The 27,383-nt window shown below is 39.1% G+C and overlaps 1 protein-coding gene across 6 annotated transcripts in view; it reads left to right on the top strand.

Moving 5' to 3' along the window:
- RBMS3 (RNA binding motif single stranded interacting protein 3) overlaps positions 1–27,383 on the top strand; it is a 711,648-nt gene that overhangs the window by 385,138 nt on the left and 299,127 nt on the right. For all 6 annotated transcript variants that reach the window (XM_032107595.1, XM_032107598.1, XM_032107611.1 and 3 more), the window contains one exon: positions 1,905–1,963. In XM_032107595.1, the coding sequence (XP_031963486.1) occupies positions 1,905–1,963 (59 nt within the window). The remainder of the gene's footprint in view (positions 1–1,904; positions 1,964–27,383) is intronic.

Here is a 27,383-nt window from a genome sequence, read left to right as displayed (position 1 = left end):
CCATCACAATGCAATGAACAATGGCTTGTGCCTGCCTGCAGAGCCCAAAATCCTTCTGGACAACAGAGTCAGCAAAAAAAAAGGGGGTGGAAAGACGTGAAGGCGAGGAAGGCTTGTATGACTTTTTTTGGTTCCTAAAAGAAAGCTGAGTTGGGACTTGATTTAGTTTACACAAATTGTTAATGCCCTTAGGTCCATTTTTCCTCTTCCTGGCTGGTTTTAGACTGAAACAAATGAACTAAAACATGCTTTTTCCTCCCCAAATGAAAGTCAAATGGAAGCAAATGCTTTTGTGGGTTCTTAGGGAAAGGAAAAACAGTGAAATGGAAAGTCTCATTTCACGAAAGCAGAGTAAAGAGAGAGGGAGAGACAGTGCCCTTTATCTTAAGCTGAGTGGCTACATGTCACTTGCAGTATGGAAACTTCATCTGAGACTTTCTGTCAGGCACAAAATTGCCTCAAATTTTTTGCAGGTATCAAAGGGTATGTTTAGGCGGGCTATTCCCAGTCTTTCCCATTGGTGCTAGTCCCCTTCATGAAGTATTTAAATGTTTTCTGGGTCCCAGACTGAAACCCAAGAGTCCCTTTTACTCTTTGTTGTGGTACCATTCCCTTTTTGTCTCCCTGTTTTTTTGATTTTGTTTTGGTTTTTTTTTTTGGGCGTGTGTATTTTTTTTCCTTTTTATTTTTGACTGATTTCCTGAGTGTGTCTACGGGCCCATAGGACAGAGAAGAGTGTGGCCTTCCTCCTGAGGCAAAGAAGGGAAGAGCAGCAAGGTTTTCCACATCCTGGTTTCTGGATTTCAAGTAGAAGTCACTAACACCAAGTCTATATTGCTGTTAATAAAGATTAAGCAAATAAGCATTTGTCTACCATACATTTCAATGGTTTATAATTGATGCTGGTTATTTTCCATGGGTGTTGCTTTGCAACAAGGAGATATAGTTTTATTAAATCTTTCACAGTAATATGTCCTTTGTGGATGTAGAAACTTGTGTTTCATGGAAAAGTCCTTCAAATGAAAGCCCAATATATCAGAGTATCAATAATGCTTTTTAAAAAAATGTGGGGAAGGGCATTTTAAGGGAGGTTCTCTTCAACAAAGACCAACAGAAATGTATCAGTGATTATTTTACTTACTCTTCTGATGTCTTATGTTCGTCCATAAATGCCATCTTCTGTGATCTTTTACCAGGATTTTGTGATACTTACTATTAAGTCTGCATTTTTAGTCTTAACCTCTGTGAGGTAAACACAGATACCTATTTTATGGTCTAGTTGTTGAATCTAACAAGTTGTAGCTGCTCGAGTTCCCTCTTCACCATGCTAAGTTTATCAAATTGCAGTGCAGTGCCATGCTATCTATGGGAGGCGATATAAATTCAAATGAGTGTTAACTTTCATCTTGAAAAGAGCTGGGAGATGCACACAAACCTCAAAGGCTCTGTTTATCGAAACTAGATAGAGTGCATATACTTAGACATGGATGCATACATGAGCACAGCTGTGCATGCATGCATGCATATAAAAAATCACCATATTTCCTGCATTTTTGTTAATCCTGAAGGAATGTGGTCCCTCTGTAGTTAAACTAAACAAACTATTAAAAAATTATTTTAGTCAAAGAAACCTCCTAACTAGTATCAGTGAAATCCTTACTATGATTGGCATTTGTGCTGGCAGTGCATGGACCAGAGATGGACAGGATGTGGCAACTGCTCTTCAGGGGATCTTTAAAGGTGTTTGAACTAGTGGCATAAGGAACATCTCCAGGATTATCAGATGAACATTTTTCGAGACCTGTAGACCTCCTCCTAGGATATGTATTACATGCATGCAAGAATCACTATGTACTTTACTAAAATATAGTAACGTGTACCTCTGATTTTTGTTTTCTCCATAGGTATGGGAAAATTGTATCCACAAAGGCAATTCTTGACAAAAACACGAATCAGTGCAAAGGTACGTGCAAAGTGTCCACCCTGTGAGTTCATTATCAGTTTGAATGATTGACTGGTGGCTTGACTGCCAAAGCTTTGGCTCCAACTGTGCAATCAACATAATGCACAGTATATTACAAACATATTTAATAATGCCAAAGCTTTGAGTTGTGCTTCCAGGAACATTGCTCATTAATTTTTTTCATTAACAAACAAAATGAAAATCACAAATCAGAACAAGTATCAAATTGCTTCAGCAGAAGAGTAAATTACCTTCTAACCACATAGTTCTGTCTTATTTGAATGATATCATCAGTGATGCAAATTTATTTCCTATATAAAACTGAGAAACCTTTGGGAAAAGTTTCCCAAGGAAAACCTGGTCTAATTTTTATATTTTTGTGAAGTCTTGGCCTATGCTAATGGAAGAAGAAAATATTTTTTATGACACAAATAGATCTACAAGTTGCAATACCAAGATATAAAAATAATTCCTCTTCCAGTTTTATGTTCCTAATTTTTCTGCTAACGTATGAAAATATTTTTAAATGAAATATAGCGTGTTTTGTGTGTGTGTGTGTAGCTATATTTGCTGAGAAAAATATTGACTAACGTGTGTAGTAGCATTTCGGGACTAGAATTGTTACTCATTTATGAGTCTGCAATGCCACTGAGTCTGTGGGGGAGAAGCTGTGCTTTAAAATGATTCTGTAGCTTTCTGCTAGTGGCGTACAGAATCCTTTTGGAGTAATAAGACCTATTCGAGTGGGTTCTTCTGAAAAGAAGAACATTTCTATATGTTTCTATATGTGTTAGTAAAAAGAGAAGGCATTGCAGTTCTGGACTATCTTGTGAGTAGCCAGATATGGGGTGAAGAGAAGCAGCAGAGAAGCCTTCTGGGGAAATTATGAGATGGGGACAAAATCCTGCCACCTGTACCAAAGATGTTTTTGAAGTTTGTAGAAGTGTGTGACTTTATCTATTGCATGCCAGAAACAGCACTAATTAGGTACTCAGGAGAAAAGCAAGTTGGAAGACTGCAGTTCTAGTCTTAGAAAACTCTGCCAACCCAGTTGGTCATGGGCCATTGTCATAAGGTGCTCTGCTGTGCATTTGCTTTTGCCTGAACGTGCGTTTTATTTCCTTGGGGCACTCTTCTGGCAGAATTCTGATAACATCACTCTGTATTTCTTTGAATATCACACCAGGAACAACACCTCATTGTGTTTGGGATTTGGTGGGTTTTTTGGCTTTTTTTGGATTGCATTATGAAGGAATACCCTTGTGAGCAGAATTTCCTTTGCTCCCACTGCCAGTAGTAAACAAGGAAAGGAGTGGATCTGTTTGTGAAACACAAAATGTGAAGTGAAAATATTGTAAAGAATATGAATGGTAGAATTTTGAGAAATAAAAACATCTGGGTTTGGTGTTCTTTATATTATAGTTAGCTTTAAGATTATTTTAATAGGAGACATATAACAATCAGTTGGAATTTTCTGAAAGTTTGCTTTCATGCTGTTGTATTATACTGTAGGGCAGAGATATCTATTTGTATTTTCAAAGATGGATCTTTATGACATAAGTGGTGCCATTAAAAGATCATAAACATAATTGGATTTATTAACAGTATGTTTTATGGCATAAAAAGATGTTTACTGCTTTAAATGCTGGGTACAATTTCCTTTTTCTTCAGTAAGGCTGCCAGAAAAAAAGAAAAAGCTTCTCAGGAATCAGAAGTGGAAGGGACCTGAAGAGGTCAGGACCTGCCTTGGGGCAGGATCAGCTCTAATCCACTGCTGAGGGGTATTTCTGTAACCTTCGCTCAAAGACCTCCAGTGGTGGAGATTCCTTGAGCTCGTCAGGCAGTCTGTGATAACACTTCCTCTTCTCACTATTATGAAGCATTTCCTAATGTCTAACCCAAATCTCTCTTGATGCAATTTAAGGCTATTGCTTCTTTTCTTATCCCCAGTGGACATGTAGAGCAGTGTATTCCTTTCCTTTTTGCAGCAAACATATATATTTGGAGACTGATGTGCATCTGCCTTCTCTTTTCCTTAGATGAAACACTAGTCCTTTAACTTTTTCCTTAAAGGCAATTTGTTTTAAATTTATGAATATATTACACTTTGCTGGTCTCTCTCTAATCAGCTCACTCCTTACTTGAAGAACTTGGAACTGGGCATAGGATTTTTAGATGGCCTAATTTCTATCATTTTAAATAGTACAGAGGGGTTTCATTTGTCTTCTCTGTGATCACGAGTCTCCTCTTTGTTGATGTATACATATAAATAACAGTGTATTTAAAATATAGATGCACCTCTGAGGCACAGGGTGTTGCATGAGAAAAATGGTGCTGGTTTATGCTGAGAGATTCTGTGCAGCCCCTGGTTCTGTTACTCTCTTGCAGTGCTGCTGCCAGCCAGGCATTCCAACACAGGTGCTGTTCTGTGTTGTTGATTATTCCCTCCTAGAACTAAAGCTTTTCATTTGTCTATATTTAATTTTATCCTATTTTTTCCTAGATACTCCTTAATTTACTAAGATTTGAGTATAATCTTAAGCCTGCAGAGTGCTTGCAGCATTTACCTCTTTAGTCTCCTCTTCACAGTTAATAAATGGTTTCTCTAATACACTGGACAAGATAATGTGGAAAAGAGTGAATAATAACAGACCTGGGGAAGACTTTTGAGGAAACCCTCTCAGTACACCAGGTAGTGCAATATTGAGCCATTGAGAACGTCTTTAAATTGGATCTGCTGATCAGTTTGACACCTACTTCACAGCATTTTCAGCTAGACCTTTTTTTCTATTATCTGCTTAAGTTATGAAAGAGAAGCAAGGTTTAACTAAAATACATGATACTGAGCTATTTATAAGACTGGTTACATACCAGTTTATGTGCTGGTTTAGACAAAATTATTATAAGGCATTTTTTACTCTTTCTGAATCCATGCTGCATAGGACTAATCACCACCTTTGAAGGTCTGTGAATGGATTTGTACAACTGTTTGCTCCAAGATTTTTCCAGAAGTTGAAACTGTCTCTAACACAGTGGAGTCTACATCTATTCCCTAGAAAAACCCGACAAAAAACAACAAACAACAACAACCACCACCAAAAAGCCCCTCACAACACAACCCCCTTCCCCCCAAACCCAAAAAAACCCCCAAACCTAACCCAATATTCAAACAACAAGCAGGAAAAAGCCACGCTATTTGTTTGCTTCTTTCCTGTGTTTTGGGTCTCACTCACTTTCTGCCAAGTACGAGATTATCTTGTTAAATGAACACATCATCCTGATATGTGTATCCAATGAAGTAGGGTGGATTAAATTCAAGGAGATGATAGAAATTATCACATGATTAGTGATTTCAGAATTTATTTCAGTGTCATTTGTGTGTTGACCAAGGTATAGGGTAAAGCTTAAAGGAGAAATACTTAATTTAGTGAGGAAATTATTTCAAAAACCTCCATGTAACAGCAGATCTGTTAAAATAGGTTAGTGCTTAGCAAGAAATGTTAGGTTTCCTCTTGGAAAGATGAGGAAAACACCTGGTAATGTACTTTAAATCATTCTCCAGTATTCCTCAGATTTTTAAAGAGATACCCACAACATTCCTGTCATGATAAGGAGCAGTGTTATCTAAGGATTTCTCCCTGGTATGAATTAAGCAGTTGGATCTAAAGTAATCGTATAGGTTGCAAGAGAGTTCACTAGGGACACCTTTTGACATAACCTCTCATTTTCAGATTGCTCTTTGTTGGTGGCATAACTGCTAAGTGAGGCAGAGGAGAAGTAACAATCACCCTGTAAGAGAACAATATATAAAACAAAATAAGCACAGTCATGACAACATGGCCAGAAATCTCCGAACAAAGCAAAGAACAAATACATGTGGACAATAATGGAAAACAGACACATGATTCATTCAGATGTTCAAACACAAAACCCCTAATGAACAAGTTGGAGAGGTTTGGCTGCTTTTGCTTTTTCCCTTTCCCTCCCTTCTCTCCCTCTTCCCCTTGCACATTTCCCTTCTGGGCCTACTGTATTTGCTAATTTAAAAAGTAGGGGAAATGAAATAAAAGAAACCATTCAAGAGAAGTGTTAATCTGAAACGTGTAGACTCTTCTCTTTCCAGCCCTTGCCGCCCACCCTCTCCAGCCTGGCTTGCCTTTGATAGACCTACGTGCTCAGAGCTGAGGGAATGAGTAATGGTTGTTTCACAGTACAGTTTCCATACCTCATTGCAATGGAATACAGAACAGTTAATCTGCCAAATACACAAGCCCATTTCTTAGAGTATGAATTACTGTCATCTGCGTCTGCCCTTGCAGACACTGTAATTGCATGCATGCAGATTTGCTTCCTGGTTTAATCAGGGGCTTGCATGATTTTCAGTATTTTGCTAGTACCTTAGAAGATGAGCACAGGAGAATGACTAAAAGTCTGAAATCCCACCTGTAGGAATTATTTTTTTTAATAAATAAAACCTATAAATCACATTAATTTGTAGGAGACAAACACTTTGGTGGTACATTCTTCATTTTATGTACATTTTTTCAAACCATGGGTGACTTGATTTGTTGAATAGCAGTGTTAGTCTTAGGAGAGAAATGTGCTTAACATGACAAGGGGAACTAAAGTGACTCTGTTTATAATTTTAATATTTCATTACGCCATTTTTCTTATTGAGAAACATTAGCAATGATCTATTTCTTTTTAAAATAAGAAAACTGGGGATGCAGATATGCACTCATTAGGATTGTGGTAGGTTTATGATAAAAAAAATGCCATGAAGTCATCTTTGTTAACCCACCATATATCACATACAATTTTATTTCTCCAGTTTCCTTGCTGTTTTTTAGACCAGGACTTAAAATTTACCATGACCTATTTTATAAATTGAGAGTTTATTTGTGTAACAAAAGTGGAATAACTGGAGGCTTACTATAAATGCTGGAGATAATTGGAATGGCATGATAAAGTGGTGTTTCATATCTCCCAAAAGGAGTCTGTCCTGCCTTGTGTAGTGTTGCTACTCATCTGCTTAAGTTCACCAGCATCCCTAAATACTCTAATGCATTGGAGCTTAATGAGCTGGAGGCTTCTGCTCTGGTGTTCTGATAAACAAAGCTTACAATCATACAGTAGATATACCTTGGTATGTATGTTAGATAAAATACTTTCAAAACTTTGAATTTAACAGAGTATTTTCTGCACATATTCTATGAAGAGTGAAGGTTATTTGTGATTAAATAAAATTATGCATTTTTACTTTATATTTTTAAATTAATATTCTTATCGTTGAGATGGCCCAATTTGGTTGTGACTAGCAATGTGAAGCAAGTCTATGTAAAATAATAAGCTGATGGGAAAGAGCTAAGCTACATAGAAAGCTATTTAGTTAATAAATTTTATTTATTGGGAATAAGCTCAAATTACAATAACTGTGCTGTGTAATTTATGATTCTCAGAATTGCCATTTTGAAAGGGAAAAAAATCCAGACAAGTAGGTCTGTGCCTGATCACAGACTGTAAACTGTTCACACTAGGAGGGCATGCACAGTGTGCTTCAAGGGGAAATGGATCTTGTAGAAAGTAAGTAATTTGTAAAACAGACTTATTTAAGTTTGAAACTCTAGACTTGTGTAGCTAATAAATCAGTCCTGTTTTCGATGCCAGAGTAGCAATAGATGTGCTGATTTCTTGTGCATTAGTTTTGTTTGCATTTTTTTTTCCTTTTTGACCCACTCCAAAGCATTATGTAATCAGTGGCATAATAGTTCTCAAGTTATTAAAAGTGTAGCGATATGGAATATTTTAGTTCAGCAGGTTTTCTGAGAGTGAGGCATTTGTGAAAGCCGGGCACGTGCTGAGTGTGGGGCAGGAGCTCGGCAAGTTTTGTCTGTGGCTCTGCTGATCCATCTCACTATTGACCAGTAGCAACCACAACTGATCTGGTCCTTCTGTTCCTGGGTCTCCTGAACAGAGTCCACAAACTATGCTGAGTAGTACTACTTTTGGTTAGCAAGCCAGCTGATAAAACCAGATCTCCAGGGCTAGAAGGACAAAGTCTTCAACAGTGTCAATGAATCCCCACTTTGAAACAGTTGAAAGGAAAAAAAGCAATGCTATGTGTTTTGATAAGCTACATTAAACAGTATGAGGCTAGTTGTTTAAAATTTGTAAATATTTGGAGGTTTTTTAGTCTGTTTTCTGGGGTTTTTTTTAAACTTCAGTGGTTTTTTACTTTCACTCCTGTGGTTTTTATAAGTAAAGGTTGAAATAATATTTTTTTCTGTTTAAATTAAAAAGTGATATTACTGTGGCACCACATGAGACAAAGAGTCAAGTTTTAGGAAAAAATACCTAAAGGAGACATCTAAATACCATGATGGCAGGCATACATCAAAATGAAGTGAAAAGAATTGCCGATAAAAAAAACATGAGGTTGTTCACTCACAAATGAAGTGTAAATTCACACCCTAGCGTAGCAAATAGAAGCTTGTTTGATCTCTGGGCTCATGAGCTATGATGCTCTGTAAATCTGACCACTTTAGGAAGTTACCAGAAACTATATGGGAGGTGGGAAAGCTGCATATATATATATAAAAAATAACTACATAGTTGTCTCCTTGAATTTACAGATGATGTATTCATGGATGTTTAGGTATTATAACAAAGCAATTTTCCTGTCACCTGTTGGTTTGGCCAGCAGGCATTATTATGTCTTGGCAAATGTGCAAGTGTTCTGCGAAATATCACTTCAGCTTGGAGGTAGAGATTCTCCTGTCTGTATATATTTGAGTGCTTTTCACATCTGCTGAAGTGAAATAGGAAAGGATTCAATGAGTTGTGCCCAGCAAGTCATTGTAGCTGGAGCATGCCAGCCCTGGCCACTGCGTCACCGTGGTGAGGACCTGCCCCAATGTCTGCAAAATGCTGCTGCACCTCAACAAACATTCTTGACTGCATCTAAACTGTGCTCTGTCTCAAGCAAGACCTCTAAAAATTGTTTATTGGGTTTAAAGCCAGGTCCTCTACAGAGGAAACTCCTTCCTAATTAGTTCCCCAGACACTTTCTTAAATGGCTTCTTTGCAATTAAGGAAAACATTTCCTGCGTCATTATCTTTTCGTAAATGAACTCATGGCCTAGCAAATATTTTCTGTAAGGAGACCCAAGATGCTCAAGTATTTTGTGACATATCTAATCTGTGATTATTCTTAATTTACTGCTTCCAAAATCTGCAGGTCCATATCACTGACAAAAATTGGTTTACTTTGTTTCCTTCCCGAGAAATAAAAAAGTAGAATTTCCATTTATACACAGCGATTAATGTTTTGATTCATTGGTCTGTTTAAAACTTTGCCAATAGCTTAGCATGCACTTGAAATGCATTTTGGGACTGGGTAATGCTAGTAGGCTCTTAGTGGTCTCAGCAGACTTGAAAATATCTATTTCATATCACAGAAATGAACAGAAGAGAATTTTTTTTTTAATCTGAACAGTGGCTCATAATCAGCTTTGTTGAAAGCTTCCTTACAATGCCTCAGCTTTTTCAACTGTCTTGAAGAATCACTTTTCTTAAACTTTTTTTTCTGACGCCCTGATACAGCATCCTATACACCAGTAAATCTGTTTGGCCTCTAGTTGCTTGAAGGCAGGTCATCTCTTCTGAAAGCAACAGTACTCTGTTCAGAAGTTACTTTCTCAGAAGTCTCAAGTCCTCAGCAGCAGCTGACCAGTAGAAACCTGGGGCAGAGGCAAGAGGAGGACAGTGTCCATCCAGCTCCTTAGTTTTGCTAGAGCTGACTCTGTTAGGCTCTCCCAGAGCATACAGCATATGCAAAACACATGCTGTCTTGATATAGTGACAATTTGATAATGAATCCAATTGACAGGCTCTTATTGAACGTGGGTACTCAAGAGGAAGCATTCTGAATTAGATCTGTGAATTACAGCGTGACTTCACTTCTGTGGTTTGCCAGCAGAGAGGTCACTGCTCGCTTTTCCCCTGTTACTGCACATCCCCCGCTTTTGTTTCGAAGAGTAGCGTTCTCTTACCCAAGTGAATTAAGTAAATGTTCTCTTTCTTGGTCGAGAGTATACTGTGAAAATGGAACACTAAGAGACCATGCCATCATTTTTATTACATCTGTCTTTCTGGGTGTCTGAGGGCTGCCTGTCTGGAGATGGTGCAGGATTGCTCAAACACGAATAGATGTGCAGCACAGGAGAAAAATCATAACTGCTGGCAATAAAGATGTAGCTCGCTCAATGCTGATCAAAAAACCCACCCACACCAGTTCTGGGGAAGGAACTGGCAGGCATTATTAATATTGCTCCATCTATTCAGGCTGTGGTAGCCATATACAGTTATGTGAGCACTAAAGCTCTAGGTGCTAATCAACAGTACAGAAAACAATTGTACTCTATAAAAAACTAATTAAAAGGCAACCTTGTCCTGTGGACTTTGCAGCCCAGGTCTTTGAAAAAGAGCAGGGTCCACAATCATAAGTAATATTAGGATTTTGAATGGAGTTAAATGGCATTTCTTTAAATTACTGAATTCTCCACGAAAAACAAACAAACAAAAAAACCCAACAAAAAACCCAAATCAGTCTTTCAGCTCTCTTGGGAATAGTCATACATTTGGATAACATTTAGTGAGTTTTTTCAACCCAGAATGTTTTGAGGAGAGCTAAGTTTATAGATGAGAAAAGGAGGAGGCCATGTTAGGGGTGCTAGAAATGACTCTTCTACTTGATGAAATAGTTTTTGTCTGACTGGGTCTTCTCCAGGACCAATAATTGGCTGATGTTTTCTTCCATTAGATGGCAGTGGTGTGATATGTGGTTTCTCTGGACCCCCAAACTATAAGTTTTAATAAAAAATTAAAAATTGTTAAATTTTCTTAGTTTTGTTTCCAATTTCAGAGTCTCCAAGCCATCAATTTTTTATCTACATAGAAGTCTACAATTTATTGTCCAGTTGAAAGCAAAAGAAGACTGGGACTTTTGAATAGAACCAAGTTAAATATTTTCAGAAAATGGGCAGCTATGTAGAATTGACACTCAGTGCTTCTCTACAAGAAATGCAGGATGGTTTTAGTTTTGGTCTACCTGAAGTAACTAAAGTAACTCACTGGTTGCTCCTCTGCGGTGGAACCAGAGCTTGTGCTGGTTTTGGCCAACAAGGAGTTTGTGAGGGAGGTACAGGTATGAGAGTAGAGGGTGGAAATGGTAGGGAATGCTTGAAGAGGGGAATGGGAGTCACTGCAGCAAGTTGTAGCATCACAGTTGGGATAGGACATGGGCAGAGGCAAGAAAGAAGGGGCTCAAATGTATAAAACAGCTGGCTTTCTTTGTGTCATTGCTTACATAATACTCTGTTTCATTCTAAACAAAGGACAAAAAGAGTTGGGTTTTTTACATGATCTTCATATCATAAAGATCTTTCAGGTGCATTCTGTTGCTGCTTGGGATATTAGCTGTGCTGTTGTTTTTTATTAACTTATTAAATATGGAGCAGTAAACACTATTTATTTTTAAATTAATTGAAATGGACTTGTTGCCCTTCATGGCTTTTTATTAATTGAATATTTTTGCTAAGCTGTTTGCTTTCAGAGCAAAGGTTGCAGTCAGGAGATGGGGGTCAATGGGACCTCCATTTAAATGCATGTTATCTCTATGTTAATTGCCTGCATATTTAACCAACCAAGCATGGCATTCTGCATAAAGTAAAGGTTTTTGTGGTCAACCTTTAATCACAAAGCAGCAAGAAGAAGTCTGAGTGACCTGGTTTGCCTGAGGTATCTTGGTTGCTCTTGTCAGTCACTTCAGCTCACAGTAAATTGCAGGGTAAATTCCACATAATTGATGGAAGATATCTTTAGAAAAAGCCCCAAAACTGAGGGGGAAAAAAAACCCCTGTGCTCAGAATTTTAGTGTTTATTTTTGTTTATTTGTTGCATATTACTTCAGTAATTTTCTTTATAAATAGAAACGGGGTTTTATTGCTACTATAGACAGTTATTAGAGAAGAAAGTAATGAAACAGACATTAAATATGCTTGGAGTTTTGGAGACATACATATTTATCAAGTGGGGTGAATTTGAGTTCTTACATCAGAAAGAATTGCATAGCTCTGCCTGCCATGCTCTACTTTCTTGGGAATTTATTGCAGAAGTGGTAAAATTGTTACACTTAAAGGAGAGGGGTGTATGCTGTGCAAAAAATCCTTCTGAGGCTGCTGGGATTAACAAACCTCTGCTGTGTTTTCACCAATGTCTAATAATGAGATTGAGGTTTTGGAGTTTAAAAGTGTTCGAGATTGCTACCTCTGTCAAATTTACTTGGATGGGGTCAGTCAGTTCAGAAGTTATGGGAGAGGAGGGGCTGACAGGGAAATATATGTAGATATGTCTGCTGTATATTCTTTGCCTTGCTTTCTGCTTCTTTTGTAGTAATTCCTGGAATCCAGTTGGCCTTTTTGAGCAAATAGGAAGTTGACACTTTTATGGACATTTCAAAGGGCAAGGGCATCATAATGTAAAACCAGAATTTTCTCCCATGTGCATGACTGCACTTATCTACATTTAATTTCTTCTTCTGGTTTATTACCCAGTTGCTTACTTTAATAAGGTCCTTCTGCAGTTCTTCACAGATGCCCCTCCTGTTTTGTCTCCTAAATAATCTTGTCACCTCACTGCTTAGCCTCTTCCTGTCACTTAGAAGCAAGTTGTGCAGTATGGGTCCTGGCAAAGTTCCATTTGGAAGTCCATTGGTGCTGTTTCCCCCTTGTAAGAAAGATCACGCCCTCTACCCCTCTGTTTTTATCTTTTAACCAATTGTTTATCCAAGAACTTTCCCTCTTAAGCTATGGCTGCTTAGTTTCCTAAGAAGCCTTTTGTGAGGGGCTTGTCAAATGTCTTTGGAGATCTGAGCAGACTGTATTAGCTGGATCACCCTTACCCACAGGCTTATTGACCTTTTCGAAGTACTCCAATAGGTCTGTGAGACAAACCTACAAAAGCCCGGTTAACTCTTTCCACATAATGTATTTCCATTGATTTTACTCTGTTTCTGTAATTTCTGGTGATTGGACATCAAGTTTACAGATCTTTACGTACCTGGATCTTACCTGGGATGTTTTCAGAACACTGGGACCGTGTGTGCCACCTCCCAGCCCTCAGGTACAAAGTCACTTTTAGAAAAAAAAAAAAACTGCACACCACTTCTTAGTGTGTGTAGTCAGTTATTACATCCTGGAGGTCTTTTCAAACTGGGAGAGTGAATACCATCTGTTGTTGCAATTTGTTAGCGTACACTTTTGTCAATTTTTCCTATAACCTTCTCTGTGGTCATTTAAAATTAAGAGTTGCATCTGTTCTGGGCTTCCTAAGCACTCTGAAACAGCACCTAAAAATGCGATCTTTGCAATACATCCCATTTTGCTCAATCTGTGTAGGGATGATAAAAGTCCTCTATGAGCACTCCCCTTACTGCTTTTCTGTATTGTCCTGCATTTCAGTTCTTGCAGGTTGTGTGTTGCTCACTGCCATGTTTTGTCTGGTCATTTCTACCCCACCAGCACAGCTTGCTCTGTCTTTGCCACGCATGTTAGATCTTTGTGTTATGATCCGCTCATTGCCTCGCTTTCACTGCTTTTCTGTGACTGTTTTCTGACTGTAGTATGTATTTAATTCACCCATCTTATTTCTTAAGGGTTAAAACACTTAGGGAGCCACTAATGTTTCAGTTGTGTTGTCAGCACTGCATTTGAGTGACTCCATGGTTACTTTGCCACTTATTTTGTCCACTTAGGTTCTCCAGCCTGTTGTTTTGTTTGCAAGACGAATAGATCTAGTGATCACCTTCTGATTTTCTCAAAGGTTACCTATTCCTCCATCTGCTTGCCTGGAGAGAGAGATTGTCATCATTCCAACCTGCTCCTTCCTTCTGGTTAGCTCCAAGTTCTAGAGGGACACTTTCAATGCAAGAAGATGCAATGTCAGCAGCTCTCAGTGGAAAAGACCCAGCACTGGATTACATCCTGCCTTCCCACCTGAGTCCTGCCTTGAACTGGCAGCTGCCCTAATAGACCTGGGCCTGTTGCACTTGTGTGCAGCTTTCCCATGGGGAAAAAATGATAGTTGGCATAGTAAATTAGTTAATTCCCACTTTAATTTCTTCTCCCGAAGTATTTGATAGGGTTGTTCCTACCACTTTTTTCTATCCAGGTAACCTATTTGACCTCCCCTCCTGTTGCTGCCCTAAAGACAAAAGCTAGTTTGTTCCTTCTTTCATGCAGCCAAACTCATGCTACTGTGGCCTCAATTTAGTTCTTGGAAATGCTGAGGTTCTTCTTACTCACAAGAGTATAGAGAAGGATTGGTGAGGAATGGAAGATGTAGCATTTAATAGAGTATTCACAGAACCAGAACAAAACAGGAATGTCTGTGAAGAAATCGGTATCTGGTATTAGGCAAGGGAAAAAAAGAGTGGGCACAATGCTGGCAGCAAGGATAAGTGAGAGTAAACAGGCCATGATTCAATATGGGTGAGAGTTTCTGACCACCAGAGCAGCCAAGTTTTGGTACGGAGGGTGGAGCAAACTCAGTTTTTATGACAAGGGGAGTTGTGTCACGAGTCTGCTTGAGAGTAGGGTCAGGATTCTTGTCTGAATGCATGCACTTATTTCTAGGAGTTCCCCCAGTATTCTGCATCTGGAGTCAGGCAAATATTGTAAGATGTATTTTCATACAACTGCTTTAATAGTCTCAATAGCTGCACCCCCACAAGGAGCTGGGGAGGGAGCTGGGAGACACGTTCCCTTTAGGACTGCTCTCCTTGGGGCCATTGTGGCTGATGTGGCAAGTGGGCTCTGCTGGATGCCAATTCAGGGCTCTTGGGACTGTGGCAGTCCACAACATTATCTACAGCCTCTCTGAGCAAATCTTTACCTGGAGGACAGCTTCTGGGGCAGCTCTTCAAAGAAAAGGACTGGCTTTTGAACTCAAATAGAGGGCAACTGTCTCACTCATCCTTAGGCAGGCCTGCATTGGGGTGCATGGGAGTGTGTGGGGGAAGCTGTGATGGCTGGCTGAAATGCTTGGGAGCAGGAGCTGGAGGAGTGAAGTGTGGCTCTGTTACAGTTCATCTCCTTGCAAATTACCTGTGTGTGTGCCAGTGTGAGGCCTAGGAAATGTCTGCAGGTTTGCACATTAAAGAAAAAACCAACTCCTAAATGGGTTTTGTAAAATTAACCTTCAAAAGCCCAGCAAGGTGAGCTTGCTGTGTTTTGGAAGTGAGGGTAAGGCAGAGGAATGGCTATGAAATGTTCTTCTATTATTTTAAGTGTAAGTTTCGAGTGTCACCGAGTCATTTCATATTAATAAGGCTTGTAAGAAAATAGGATTTTCAGATTACACTTTTAAAGCCCCATGTTCTCACTGTGTTTTAGGGAAGAGTGGAAGCACATGTTACCCTTAGGACTAAGTGAAACCAGAATTTTTGTTTTAATTTGGACAGTCTTTACTGACACTCGGCTTCTGGGTTTGGCATTCCTGAAAGGGAGAAGAAAAGTGGAATGTAAAAGGGGAAAAAATTTCCAGTCAAAATTTTGTTTGAATTTACATACAACTTTAGAAAAGAATGGGAAAAAGGTACCATTATAATTACAGTGTAGATCCCCTTTAACCTCAGAAAAATTAGCTGTTCTGTAAATCTCCCCTATGCCTTTCTTTCTACATGCTTCATCAGTATCTGTTATTTTATCCTGGTAAATAATGATTTAAATGGACGGAACTTAGCAATACAGAAATGTTTGGATTGGCATATAGAAAATTGTGCTTTGTTATTTATTTTACTTGTTTTATTTATTTTATAAATTGAATAGCCCCCCACATTCCTTCAGAAAACAGAAATAAGATCTAATATTATAGGTTATCTCCTCTCTGGTAGAGATCCAAAGATTGAAGGTCTAGTCTGTTCTATTAGAGGCATTGTTGGGAAATACCTGAGTTAGGCTAAAGAAGGCCTTCAGTTCTAAGGCTTCAGTTGCCCTTTGCAGAGCAGTGCTATCAAGGAGCTTGTGATATATATGGAGATATATGTAAATATGAGTGTATGTGTGTTGAAGTACTTTATGAGAAGTTGATGTCTCAGTCCATCTTATACAACACCTTGAATCATTATGATGCAGGAATAAACAATTCTGCACATTTAAGTATAAGTTATACAAGGCTCAATTCATAAATAATAACTAAAACTATAATTTTGATCTGGTGATAAACCTTCCTAGAAAGAGTAGTTTAATTATCAAGATTGGTGCTGACATTTGAAGTTGACAGTAGGGTTGAACTCATTAATGTTTCCATTTTGCATGTGTCATTTACTCTGCTTTTTGAATTTTCTGAACATAAGATGGGGCCACCTCAGGATGTGTATGCTTAGTATTAGATGCATGCTGAAGCACAGCGCTGAATAAGGCTTTGAGTTTCACTAAAATCAATCTTCTTGATGAAAAACGTGTCAGCTCTGAGGCATCCTGGTGCTTCAAAGTTCATTTTAGGACAAAGGATGCATAAGCTCACTATTACAGAACCCACAAGTGCTGCCGCTTATACTGAGCCCTGCGCCTCGGTATTTTGTTTTATAGGACTCTTAGAAATATCACAGCCCTGAGGATATATTTGAAAAGCTTCCTCTCCCTTTCATGATGATGTAAAGGTAGTGTTCACGGGTCTGACGCACTTGGAATGAATTTGATCATTACAGCTAGACTGTGTGTCAAAAATGTTATCTCCATTATTTCAGTAAACCCTGACTATGTGCTTAAGATGGTGGCAGCCTCTAGGAGTACGTATCCCACTCACTTGGAGAGGACATTATACTCCTGGTATTTATGTTGGCTGGCCTGCATGCTTGTTTTAAACATATCCTGTTTGGATTTTTTGGATCACTTTTCAGATTTGGGGCTGAATCTTGGTGAAAAAATGAAATGTTTGTCAACTACTCTCAAAACCAAGGTACTGAGGCTTATGATGTCTCAAAGTCTATGATACTTTAGAGAAACACATTGCTGCAGTTAACAAGTGCTTGCTTGTTCTGTTTGCACTACTGCCTCTGAAGCTGCATGTGCATCAGTCCCTGTGATTAAAATACATTTAGTGGATTATTTTGCACAGTTCTGTAAACTCATACATCTGTTTGTATGAGTGTGAATATCTCCTTTAATTATTAAATGGGGATTGCTAGATGAGTAAAAACTTCTGGAAAGCTCAGAGTTAATGTAGAAGTGAAGAGGACATTTTTCTTTGCAAACTTCTGGGAGCAAAGAAGGTATTTTACACCAACTGGCAAAGAGCTTATAGGGCACACTTCCAAACCTTCAGAAAAAGTTTCCCACAAAGACTTTTTTTTTTTTTTTTAAAGTCATGCTGCAGGAATTAAGTTGGAGATATCACTGACCGAAAGGACATTTTTTCTGAATGAGCCGAGAACCAAAGGAAATGACTCCGGGGCTTGAAATCCTTTTATTTCCTCTGTGGAAGATATCTGTGCAGCTGAAATGAACCATTCTGGCTGGCTCCAAGCCAAACTTTATGGGAACTGAGATTAGGAAGTTCTATGGTCAAAATAGCCATTGAACAAATTGCTTCCAGTATAAAGCCTCAAATTTCCTGATAAAGCTAGAGTGTTTAACCCTTCTTTTTCACTTGGGTGAACAGCCAGCCTGTTGTTAGGCACAAACTGTTTATCTTGTTGTGGTCCCTGCAGTGCTTTCAGAATTGCCTGCAAGGGTTTTGCTGTTTTTTACTTTTATGTGAGGTAGGCAAAGCAAACTCCAGAAAAAAAGAAGTTAGAACAGTTTTGGGTGATGCTTCCCACTTAAGATAGCAGGAAAAGTGCTATAAACAAGACATCAGATTGCCAACTGCAGTGTATGGCATTTTCGTCTTGCAGCCCTTTCTGAAGGGATGCTTTATTTGGTTTATGATGGTAGCTGGCTTTCTTGGCCTTCATGAACCAAATGAAGAGGCAGCAGCAATAGCAGCTGTTCCTCTGAACTGCACTGTTGACTCCAGAAAGTGCTCAGCAGCAGAGTGCTCTGACTGGAGCACCAAGTCTGGCCTCTGAATGATGTGGCATGGGCTCACTGATCTCCGAACAAAATTACCTGATTTAGAACAACAAAATGCTACAATTTTAGTTATGGATTTCTTTTGCTGTTACCTTCAAACTGGAAGGCCTGGAAGGGTGGCAAAGAGAGCTAATGCTGGAACTGGGAGCAAAGACCAGGTGTGCTGATGTGTCCTTACCCACTGTGCTTGGAGCTACATTGAGCCAGCTACCTGTGCCCCAATCCCCTTGTGCACATGCCCATCGCTTTTTCACGTGGACAGTGCTTCCAAGCAGAGCTTGTACCCCGTGTGTGTAGGCTGTATTTCGGGCAGTTCTTGGAGAGGATGTTGGTAATTGCACTGTAGTCATGGAGCTGCGACAGGATGTGGCTGCATCCGCTCTCTCTGTCCCTACCAGCACTGTTTTGCTCCCCAAAGCGTGTATGCCTTTGTGCAACCTAAATATAAAAGTCCTAAATCTTAGACAGGTGTTGCCATCATTTCACCTGAGAGACTAATTCCCGAAATAATAAAACTCATTATTAGTAAGTTTTTTTTTCTTTATACTCAGCCTAAATTTTGCTTTTCCTAATTTAATCCCACTACTCTTCATTATCCTTCCTCCCCTACCTCTGGGCACCACACTAATTAATTCATCTCCCTCTTTGGTTTTTGCTTCTTACCCTTCAATATTATAGTTCAATGTTAAAATGCACTCCTCTTTTCGTGTATTTACTCAGCTCAACAGGTATATTTGAGCTCCAGCAATCTTTCCTTGTAAAACTTTCTGCTGACCTCTATTCAATGTTGTTCATCAGTGAACAAACTCTCTGGTTTGTTTAAAAATTGCTGGTATGAAACTGATCAGAACAAGATGCATTACCCCAGGTAAGTGTGTGAGTGACATTGTAAACTGGGATTTTATGTATCAGTGCCTTTAAACCATTTTTGTTTGCTTTTTCTTGGGCTTTTTTGTTGTTGTTGTTGGTTTTTTTTTATTTATTTAAAGGCAGATTGATTGTAGTTTTTATGATCTGATATGTAATCAAACTAGAGTCTGACACTTCTTTAATGTATTTAGGAAGTCCTATTTAATAAGTATTTAGGGCATAGGTGATTTTAATAATTTGATGATTTTTTCCATGTGATATATATGGGGGTGTCCTGGCATGAACCTTTCTAAAGTCTTGGCTTGTGTGCCTCTCCTTTTCCATCACTGCTATTTCTGGAATGGTTTCTTAACATTTTGAGGCCGCTTCTTTACTATTCTACCCTTTGTTGGTTAAATAAGTACTTAGACTCTCTGTTCCTTAATGACATTCTATCTTACATTTGTACACAGCTATCACATCTGCCCTCCCTCATTGTTTTTTTCCTGCTATTATCATCTGTGTCCTAGATATTACGTGCCTGTTGCAGGTAAACTTTAACAACTCACTAAGGAAACAAATGCTTAGTCTGTCATTAGGCACCTGAACCTTGACAAAACCATCATTTCTTCTCTTCCTTCCATGGGTATTAATAGACAGGCTTGGACCCTTCAAATGAATCTTTTGGCCTTAAAAGTGGGACTTTATACCCTAAAAATAGGTCTTTGGGTGCTCCACATGAGGGTTTGAGCTGTAAGTGAGGAGTTTTACCCTGAAGTGAGGCTTTGTCCATATGATGGAGGCTTTCAAGACAAGGAGCAAAGCTGTGGGCTCTAAAAATAAGGATCTAGGCTGTAATAGAGAGCCTTTGAGACTCAGAGGGGGCCTTATAACTCTCAAAAACTACCTGAAAGGAGGTTGTAGCAAGGTGGGGTCAGTGTTTCTTCCCAAATAACAAGCAACCAGATGAGAGGAAACTGCCTGAAGTGGTGCCAGGGGAGGTTTAGATTGGATGTTTGGAAAATATCCTTCACTGGAAGGGTGTTCAGGTATTGGAACAGGCTGCCCAGGGTAGTGGTTGAGTCACCGTCTCTGGAGTTGTTCAAAAATACATGTGGATGTGGCGCTTGCAGACATGATCTAGCAGTGAATATGACGGTTCTGGGTTAATGATGATCTCAGAGGACTTTTTCAACCTTAATGGTTCTATGAAAAAGGACACTTAGGATAATTTTTACATTTAAAAGTCTGCACTCCAGTTTCAAAGGGAGCACAGTACCATCACATATTACCAATCACCTTAAAAATAAGAAAAAAAGACCCAACCAAACCCAAGTAGTAAAAAAAATAAAACCAAGCCCATGTCCCAGCTGATGAGCAAATAAAGGCTGGAAAGAACATGTCCTTGTCATTTGGCAAATATGGTATATTCCACTACAAAAAGTGGGACCGATATGAGCTTTTGCTGAAAAGACTAAGTCCTTTATTAGAGATGATGTCTGTTAGGATATGTTGGCCAAGTCCTTCCGCAAAAAGTCCTGTAAATTACTGTCTGAAAGTTCTCCAGGACTTAATATTTTGATAGAATGAATAACAGAAAAATAGTCTGGTTTTCTGTCACCTGACAAAGAGGAGACCATGTCTCTCTGGACCGTGTTTCCATGGTTGATTAGGAAGAAAGGCCAAGCTGTGCACAAGCGCTGATGATACTACTTGGCCTGAGGAAAATTGCTGTAGGCCACTAATAAATGCTGAGCAGGAAAGTTAAGAATAAGGAGTACTCTGAAAGAATGCTTTAAATTCATGCATTTTAAGTCTTTACCTTAGAGATTATAGAAGAGTCCTGATGGATACTACAGGAAGTTTGAGTAAGCTCAAACTGGAGAGCTGTCACAAATAATGAGCTACTGGTCACTTCAGAGTTAATAGACTTGTGAAGTGGTTTTGCAGTGTTTCTATTTAAATGGATCAGCAATAGGACTAAATTATTAATAGTGAGAAATTTTATTCCTTTTAAGAGTTTAATGAAATTAAGATCTCCTCACAGGTTGGTCTACTAGTCTATTTTGAGATCCTTTCAAGGAAATTGAAGCTACAGGAGGAGGGGAGGGTGAGGTTGTCTTTTAAGCACAGTCTCAGAGGGAAGTGTTGGCAAAGCTAGGATTAAACCTTCTGAGTTTTCTATGCTGTCTCATGTGCATCTCACGAAACTCTTTACAACTGTCTCCAGGAGGTAAAGAATTAATAAAATTGATTTAGACCAGAAAAAGATTGCATTAATTGGTGTAAGAAAATTAAACAGGGAGTCATGGCAAGTGAAATAAATTTACTGAATGATGAAGTCTGCATTTTAAAATCCTGTGTAGTAAACCTGAGTTTCAAAAAGGAGATGCCCCCTTTTCCATGTTGCACAGTTGTAGGGAAACATGATGATTTCTGGCCATGCGAACTACAAGAAGGGCTATGAAAATTCCAAATTTATCCACTGAAAACATGTAGCAGTACACCTCATGCAAGTTACAGCTACCGTGACTCAGGAAAATAAAAATATAGAAGTCGTGATGGATAAACAGTTGCAGATGTGTTCTCACGCATATGCTTTTGAATTCATAATGAGTTTATTGTGGCCATACGTCCTTGTGGTCCTTCTCCATTAGTGTTTGACTCCAGTGGGTTTCCCAGTTGTCATTGTTTATGGAAAGTACTATTTAGATTAGAGTGAGGCACACTGTAGTCTTGGAGGGACGACAGTATTCCATCAGCATTTGCCATCAGAAAGCAGGAATGTATCATGGTACTTTGCTGTTTTAAAGTTTTAACTTGACAAGCTCAGCACTTTGTTTTTTTCTAGAGAGAATCAAGTGAACTGCTGAATGTAATGTTACACAATGAAAGGTTATTGACAGCTAAATAAAAATCAGACACCTGTATTTCATTTTAAATGATTGACTGAAAATCATGTCAGTCAATGTTGTTCCTGGAAAAGCTTAAATATGTAAGCGCATGCACTGTAAGAATAGACATAATGTTTTGTATTTAAGTAAGCTGCTTTCTTGTGCAATTGTACCATTGAGTTCTGAAGTAGTGTTGCCATAGCAAATTGCTATACATTCTTTGCTAATATTGTAAATATATGTTTTTTTATAGCTCCAGTCATTCTAAAAAGATGCGTTGTTTTAAACTGGACATTTCTGGAGGGCTGAGCTTGAAGAAATTTGTACTAAAATATCTGGTGAAATATTGGTGCTTATTCTTTTACAGACATGGCAGTATGTTTTTCTGATTTGTAAACACTTTTGAAAAACATTAAGTTTTCATTTGAACATTTGTTAGTAAAACAATAATTCTTTAAAGTGTTGATTTCGTGGGTAGTTTAAATCGCTACATATGACTGTTTTGCACATGGAAAATAGTGTAACTTGTGAATGAACACATGGGAGGTATAAACTCTCTTGACCTATGAATCTCTTTGTATCAGACCTGTATTTCAAAACTGCAGGGTTTGCAGTAATTCTTATCAGTCCATCTTTAGTTTCTTGCTTTTTTTTTTTTTTTTTTTTTTTGGAAACTCTCGACCTGATTTCCTAATCTATTGTTGCAAGCAAAGCTAACACACAAATCCCATGGGTGTCTCATCCCCACATTATGGCTTCTAAATTGCTGTTCCTTAACTGATAACTCTTTTCTTTAAACCACCCGGGCAGAGGTAATGCCAGTGGAAATCAAGAGTCATTCTTCCAATGTCGTTAGTTAATACATTTCCATGAAACTTGTTTGGTAGTAGCAAGCCCCTCAATGCTCAGAGGTGTAGGATCCTGCAGAAGGATCGAGGCAGAGCTGGCACTGCCATCTTTCAAACAAAAGGATTAGAAATGACAGCCAGCTCTTCTCTTGACTGACTTAAACAATCGCTATCAAAATGATTACAGTCATGCTGCACTCACTCATTTTGTGCTCTATATGCTAACACCAGTGACGGGATAGAGGAGAGGGTGTTTTATATGCACTGGGCTATGTAGTTGGGAATCTGCTAGTCACTTGTCTCCCGTGTTATTTCCAGTAATATCCTTCATGTTGAAGCTTGTTCCAAATGTCTGAAGTAGTGGGGAGAGGGGATGAAATTCTCCTTGCAGCACTCGCCATGTATTTTTTTTGAGTGACAGGTTGCTTAACTTCTCTCTGCTTCAGTGTTTCCCCATATGGTATAAATGAGGATTATCTGTCTATCTTGGATTCTTCCATGGCTTGCATCTCTGAAGTATCTGAGTGCCTCCCAGTCTTGGATGCGTTTGATCTCCCAGCACCCCAGGATGTGGGAGATGTACTGTTAATCCGATTTTACAGAATTTTAAAGAAAGTGTGTGGTAGAGCAGATTTTCCAGGACAGTGTTTGTTATGAGACTTATTCCCTCTAACCATATATAATACCCAGAGAAGTGGAGGGTCCGGAGAGTAACATTTACTTTTTTTATTATCCTCCTGGGTGAAGGTGTCATTTGGGTAGTTGAGTTGGCTAAATAAATAACTATTGCCTCTCTTAGCCAAGATAGGCCCTGCTTACATTATAACCAGGACAATCTTTCAGGAAATATGCTGTGACACTGACTACACCACTGGTATTTCTCAGTAAACTGTAGGTATTCCTAATGGGATTAGAGCTGGGTGGGCAAAACTGTATGAACTGCTGTTCACACAGAATCACAGGATGGGTCAGGTTGGAAGGGACCACAGTGGGTCATCTGGTCAATGTCTCTGCTTGAGCAGGGCCATCCCAGAGCACATGGCACAGGATTGTGTCCAGACGGTTCTGGAATATCTCCAGTGAGGGACACTCCACTCCCTCTCAGGACAACCTTTTCCAGTGCTTGGTCCCCTGCAGCGTAAAGAAGTTCTTCCTTATATTCAGATGGAACTTCCTGTGCATCAGTTTCTGCCCATTGCCTCTTGTCCTATTGCTTGCCACCACCGAGGAGAGCCTGGCTCCATCCTCTTGGCACCCTTCCTTTAGATATTTATATACGTTGGTGGGGTCCTCTCTCAGTCGTCTGTTCTCAAAACTGAACAGGCCCAGCTCCCTCAGACTATTTTCATAAGACAGATGCTGCAGTCCCAAGTAGCCCCAGTAATGTAGCCACTACATTTCCTGGGCTAAAGTAGACCAAGGCTAGGGAACGAACACAACCATTCTTTCTATCTGGGAAATGGTGCCCAGTGTAAGGATGGGAATATGACCAGGTTTTTGGTAATATTTAAAACATACTCAGTCTTTTGTTCAACATGAATTTAATAATAACATATAACACAGGTAGAATAAAGTGTCTTGAATTTGTTATGCAATACTAACATGTTCTGCAGCACCAGAGAGTGTCATGTGTCAGTGCTCCAAACTTACAGGAAAGATTGCTGTCTTTGTGGTTGAAGCTGATGCCTTTCTTTTCCAAACTAATTATCTTGGGGATGTGTACATGGGAATGAGCTTGCCCTGATTCTTGTAGCAAGCTGTGAAGCAGCTGGAGGGAAGAAGCCCCAAGGAAAGCAAGGACTGTCCTGAGAAATGTTGGCGACGTTCCCAGTTTTGTGGGGAAACAGGATCCAACCTCAAGCTCAGCCTTGCAGCCCCTATTTTTTTCCTTTATCAGCAGATTACCAGGGTAAACACATTTGTTTCAGGGACACTGCAAGACAGGACAAAATTCCAGTGCGAGCTGTGATCAAATGGCTTCCCAAACTCTATGTACAAAACTGCCATTGGGAAACAGAGATCTTAATTCAGTATCACCGATGTCTTTTATTTCCTTATAGCGTGGGAATATTTCAGAACAACAGCCCTCCACATTTGTTCCTCTTTTCTTCAGCTCTCTGCCAGCTGTCTCAACAGGTACTAGAACTTGCTTCTTTTGGGACACGTGTTTTTTGAAGATACCTGTACTTTCTTTCCATGCTTCAGATTTGCCCCCAAAATTGAAACTGGATGAACTATTTGGCTGCTTAGGGTATGTTTACACTTGCAGGAGCTATTTGCTTTGTGTTAGTGCAGAACATTGTGGTATATGTGTTTGTATAAACATACTTATTTTGTTGTTTTTTTTAAAGCCTAGGGGAGATTTGGAATTGCCCAGCATCTAGTACCTGAGGCTTTTGTCTGTTCCTGTTGCATTGCCCAAAGTGCATCCAAAAAAAAGTTCAGGGATTGCTATTTTTGTCCTTGCTCGGGGTGACACACACACACACATCTGCGCCTCCTGTGGTGTCTGTGTGGGGTGATCCCAGGGCATGGAAGGATGAGCTTTTTCAAGGCCCCAATTTACTCTGGAGGCTTTTCAGTATGTGTGCTGTGAGCTGGTGCTCAGCCGTCATTTCCTCCCTCCTGCTAGAGCCAAGGACAAACTCCTATCTCTCAATACATTAAACCTGTCAATGTTTGACATAAGCAACCAAAAGATTGATGAATGGAATGTGAAGCAGCTGGTTTTGAGGGTGTGTTATTTTGTTATTGATAGGCCACCACTTTTTTAACAACAAAACCTGTTTCAAAGGTGTCCGTTCAGTGGTTATTTAAGGTATTTTTAAAAAGAAAAACAAGTTCTGTCATGAACACCCATAGTGACTTGTGCAAGTGACTCATTCTGTGCAAACCCATAGATTTCCATCATTAATTACTTCTAATGGAGGTACTAGAAGGAGATTTGATACATGCACTTCCAGTAGTTTTATAAAAACTTTTTTTCAGCAGCAGTAGAGCATTTGAAGGTCAGGTATCCAGTGTTCTGCTCTGAAACATGACAGGACACTTGTCAGTGTTTACCTGGGATTATAGCCAGAGCTCTGGGCATGGAAGGATCATTCTTAGGTACTGTAGAGTTTCTCTGTTGATCTGGACCCTGCAGAAATGAATACTTGGCCACCTTCTAGGTGTCTGCAACTGGTTCCCCTCTTTCTAACTGCTGCTCTCACTTGTGTCCTTTCCTCTGCCTGCTTTTATGGAGAAGGTACCCCACTTCAGCTGAAGTTCTGCAAAATCTTCTTTCCTTCATAAATGGCCTTCTTAAATCACAGCCCAGGTTTGGTTGGTTTTTTTCGTACTGGAATGATCTTTTCAGCTCTGTGCCTTTGTATAAGCCTTATATTTTCTAATGATTTTATGTTCTATTTTTATCTGAAACAGTGGAAAAGGCTGAAATTGTGGGACTACTGATGTACATATCAGAGGAGGCTGTTCTTGACTATCAAATCTCTTTGAATATCTTCTCTTACAAGTGGCAATAATTAATAATTAGGAAGGGGAAAAATCTATTTTCTAATTACTTATTTGGCAGGAAGTTTTTCTAGGAAGATAAGTAAATACCAAACGAACAGTGGGTTGAAAAATATTGTGCAAAGTTTATGTAAACAAATTATGTTAAGATAAACAAAAAATCCAGAACATGGGCTTTTGGCTCCTTGATTAATGTGCTTTTCCGGTGTTTTGCTGGACAGGATCACTCAGTTACACCATGCTGAGTATAAAACCCTTCTAAGGCTTTGTGCATCTGTTTCTGGAACTCTCTCACCCAAGTTATGTTTTCATTTAAAAATCCTGATGTGTATCAGTAAGTGCAATGGGCAAGTAGGTCTTGATGTAACCTTGAGGTCACTGGAAATATACCAGAGAAGACTTTGGTCCCAGCATCTCTTCTCTTGCAGATGGCCACCCAAGTGCAGTAGCAGTGTATTCATAAGCATGGATGTTTGTTTTCATCTATTTTTTAGGGTAAGCTTAGCACTTGTTGAACTCACATATCCATTGTGTGACAGACGGAGCAAAAGCTCTGTATTCAAAAGTGGTGTAGGAAATGAAGAAGGATCACATCCTGGTTCATAACATAGGGCAAACCAATTCCTGCTTTCTTTAACATTTAAAGAGAAAGGGAGTTGGTTTTTTTTTAAAGCTTCAGGACTACTATTTGAAGCTTACACACAGTTGTGGCCCTTAGAATCATCAGACATGGAGTTCGTATGGAAGGATTTCTATATAATTTTGTTTTAATCCACAGAGTTTTTATTTTGTCTCTAGAAACTAGAGTGCAACAAGAACCCACATTGTGTCAAAAATAAACAGGATTAAAGTTCAGGGAAAGAAGAGACTCCAGTGCCTAAATCAGGATGTCATAATTACATGTGGCAAATACATATGTTTAGTAGGTTTTTGGGTTTGGAATCCAGAATCTGGTGGCAAGGATAACATAGTGGTTATTTATTGGTGCTAGCCCCAAATACTCTGTTAGACTTACATCCACATTAAAGTAACTTGTGGATTTGCATTTTTCATGCGTGTTTTGAGTGTTTGTTCAGTTCAGTGCAGTGATCAGCTATCCTGAAATAACACATGGATAACAGCTGTAGGAAATCATGCAAAAATTTTATTAAGCCACTAGACTCTGAAATTGCCTTTTCCCACT

This window comes from Corvus moneduloides, chromosome 1, assembly GCF_009650955.1.
Source record: "Corvus moneduloides isolate bCorMon1 chromosome 1, bCorMon1.pri, whole genome shotgun sequence".
NCBI lineage: Eukaryota > Metazoa > Chordata > Aves > Passeriformes > Corvidae > Corvus > Corvus moneduloides.
This window is presented reverse-complemented; position numbering and strand designations above follow the sequence as displayed.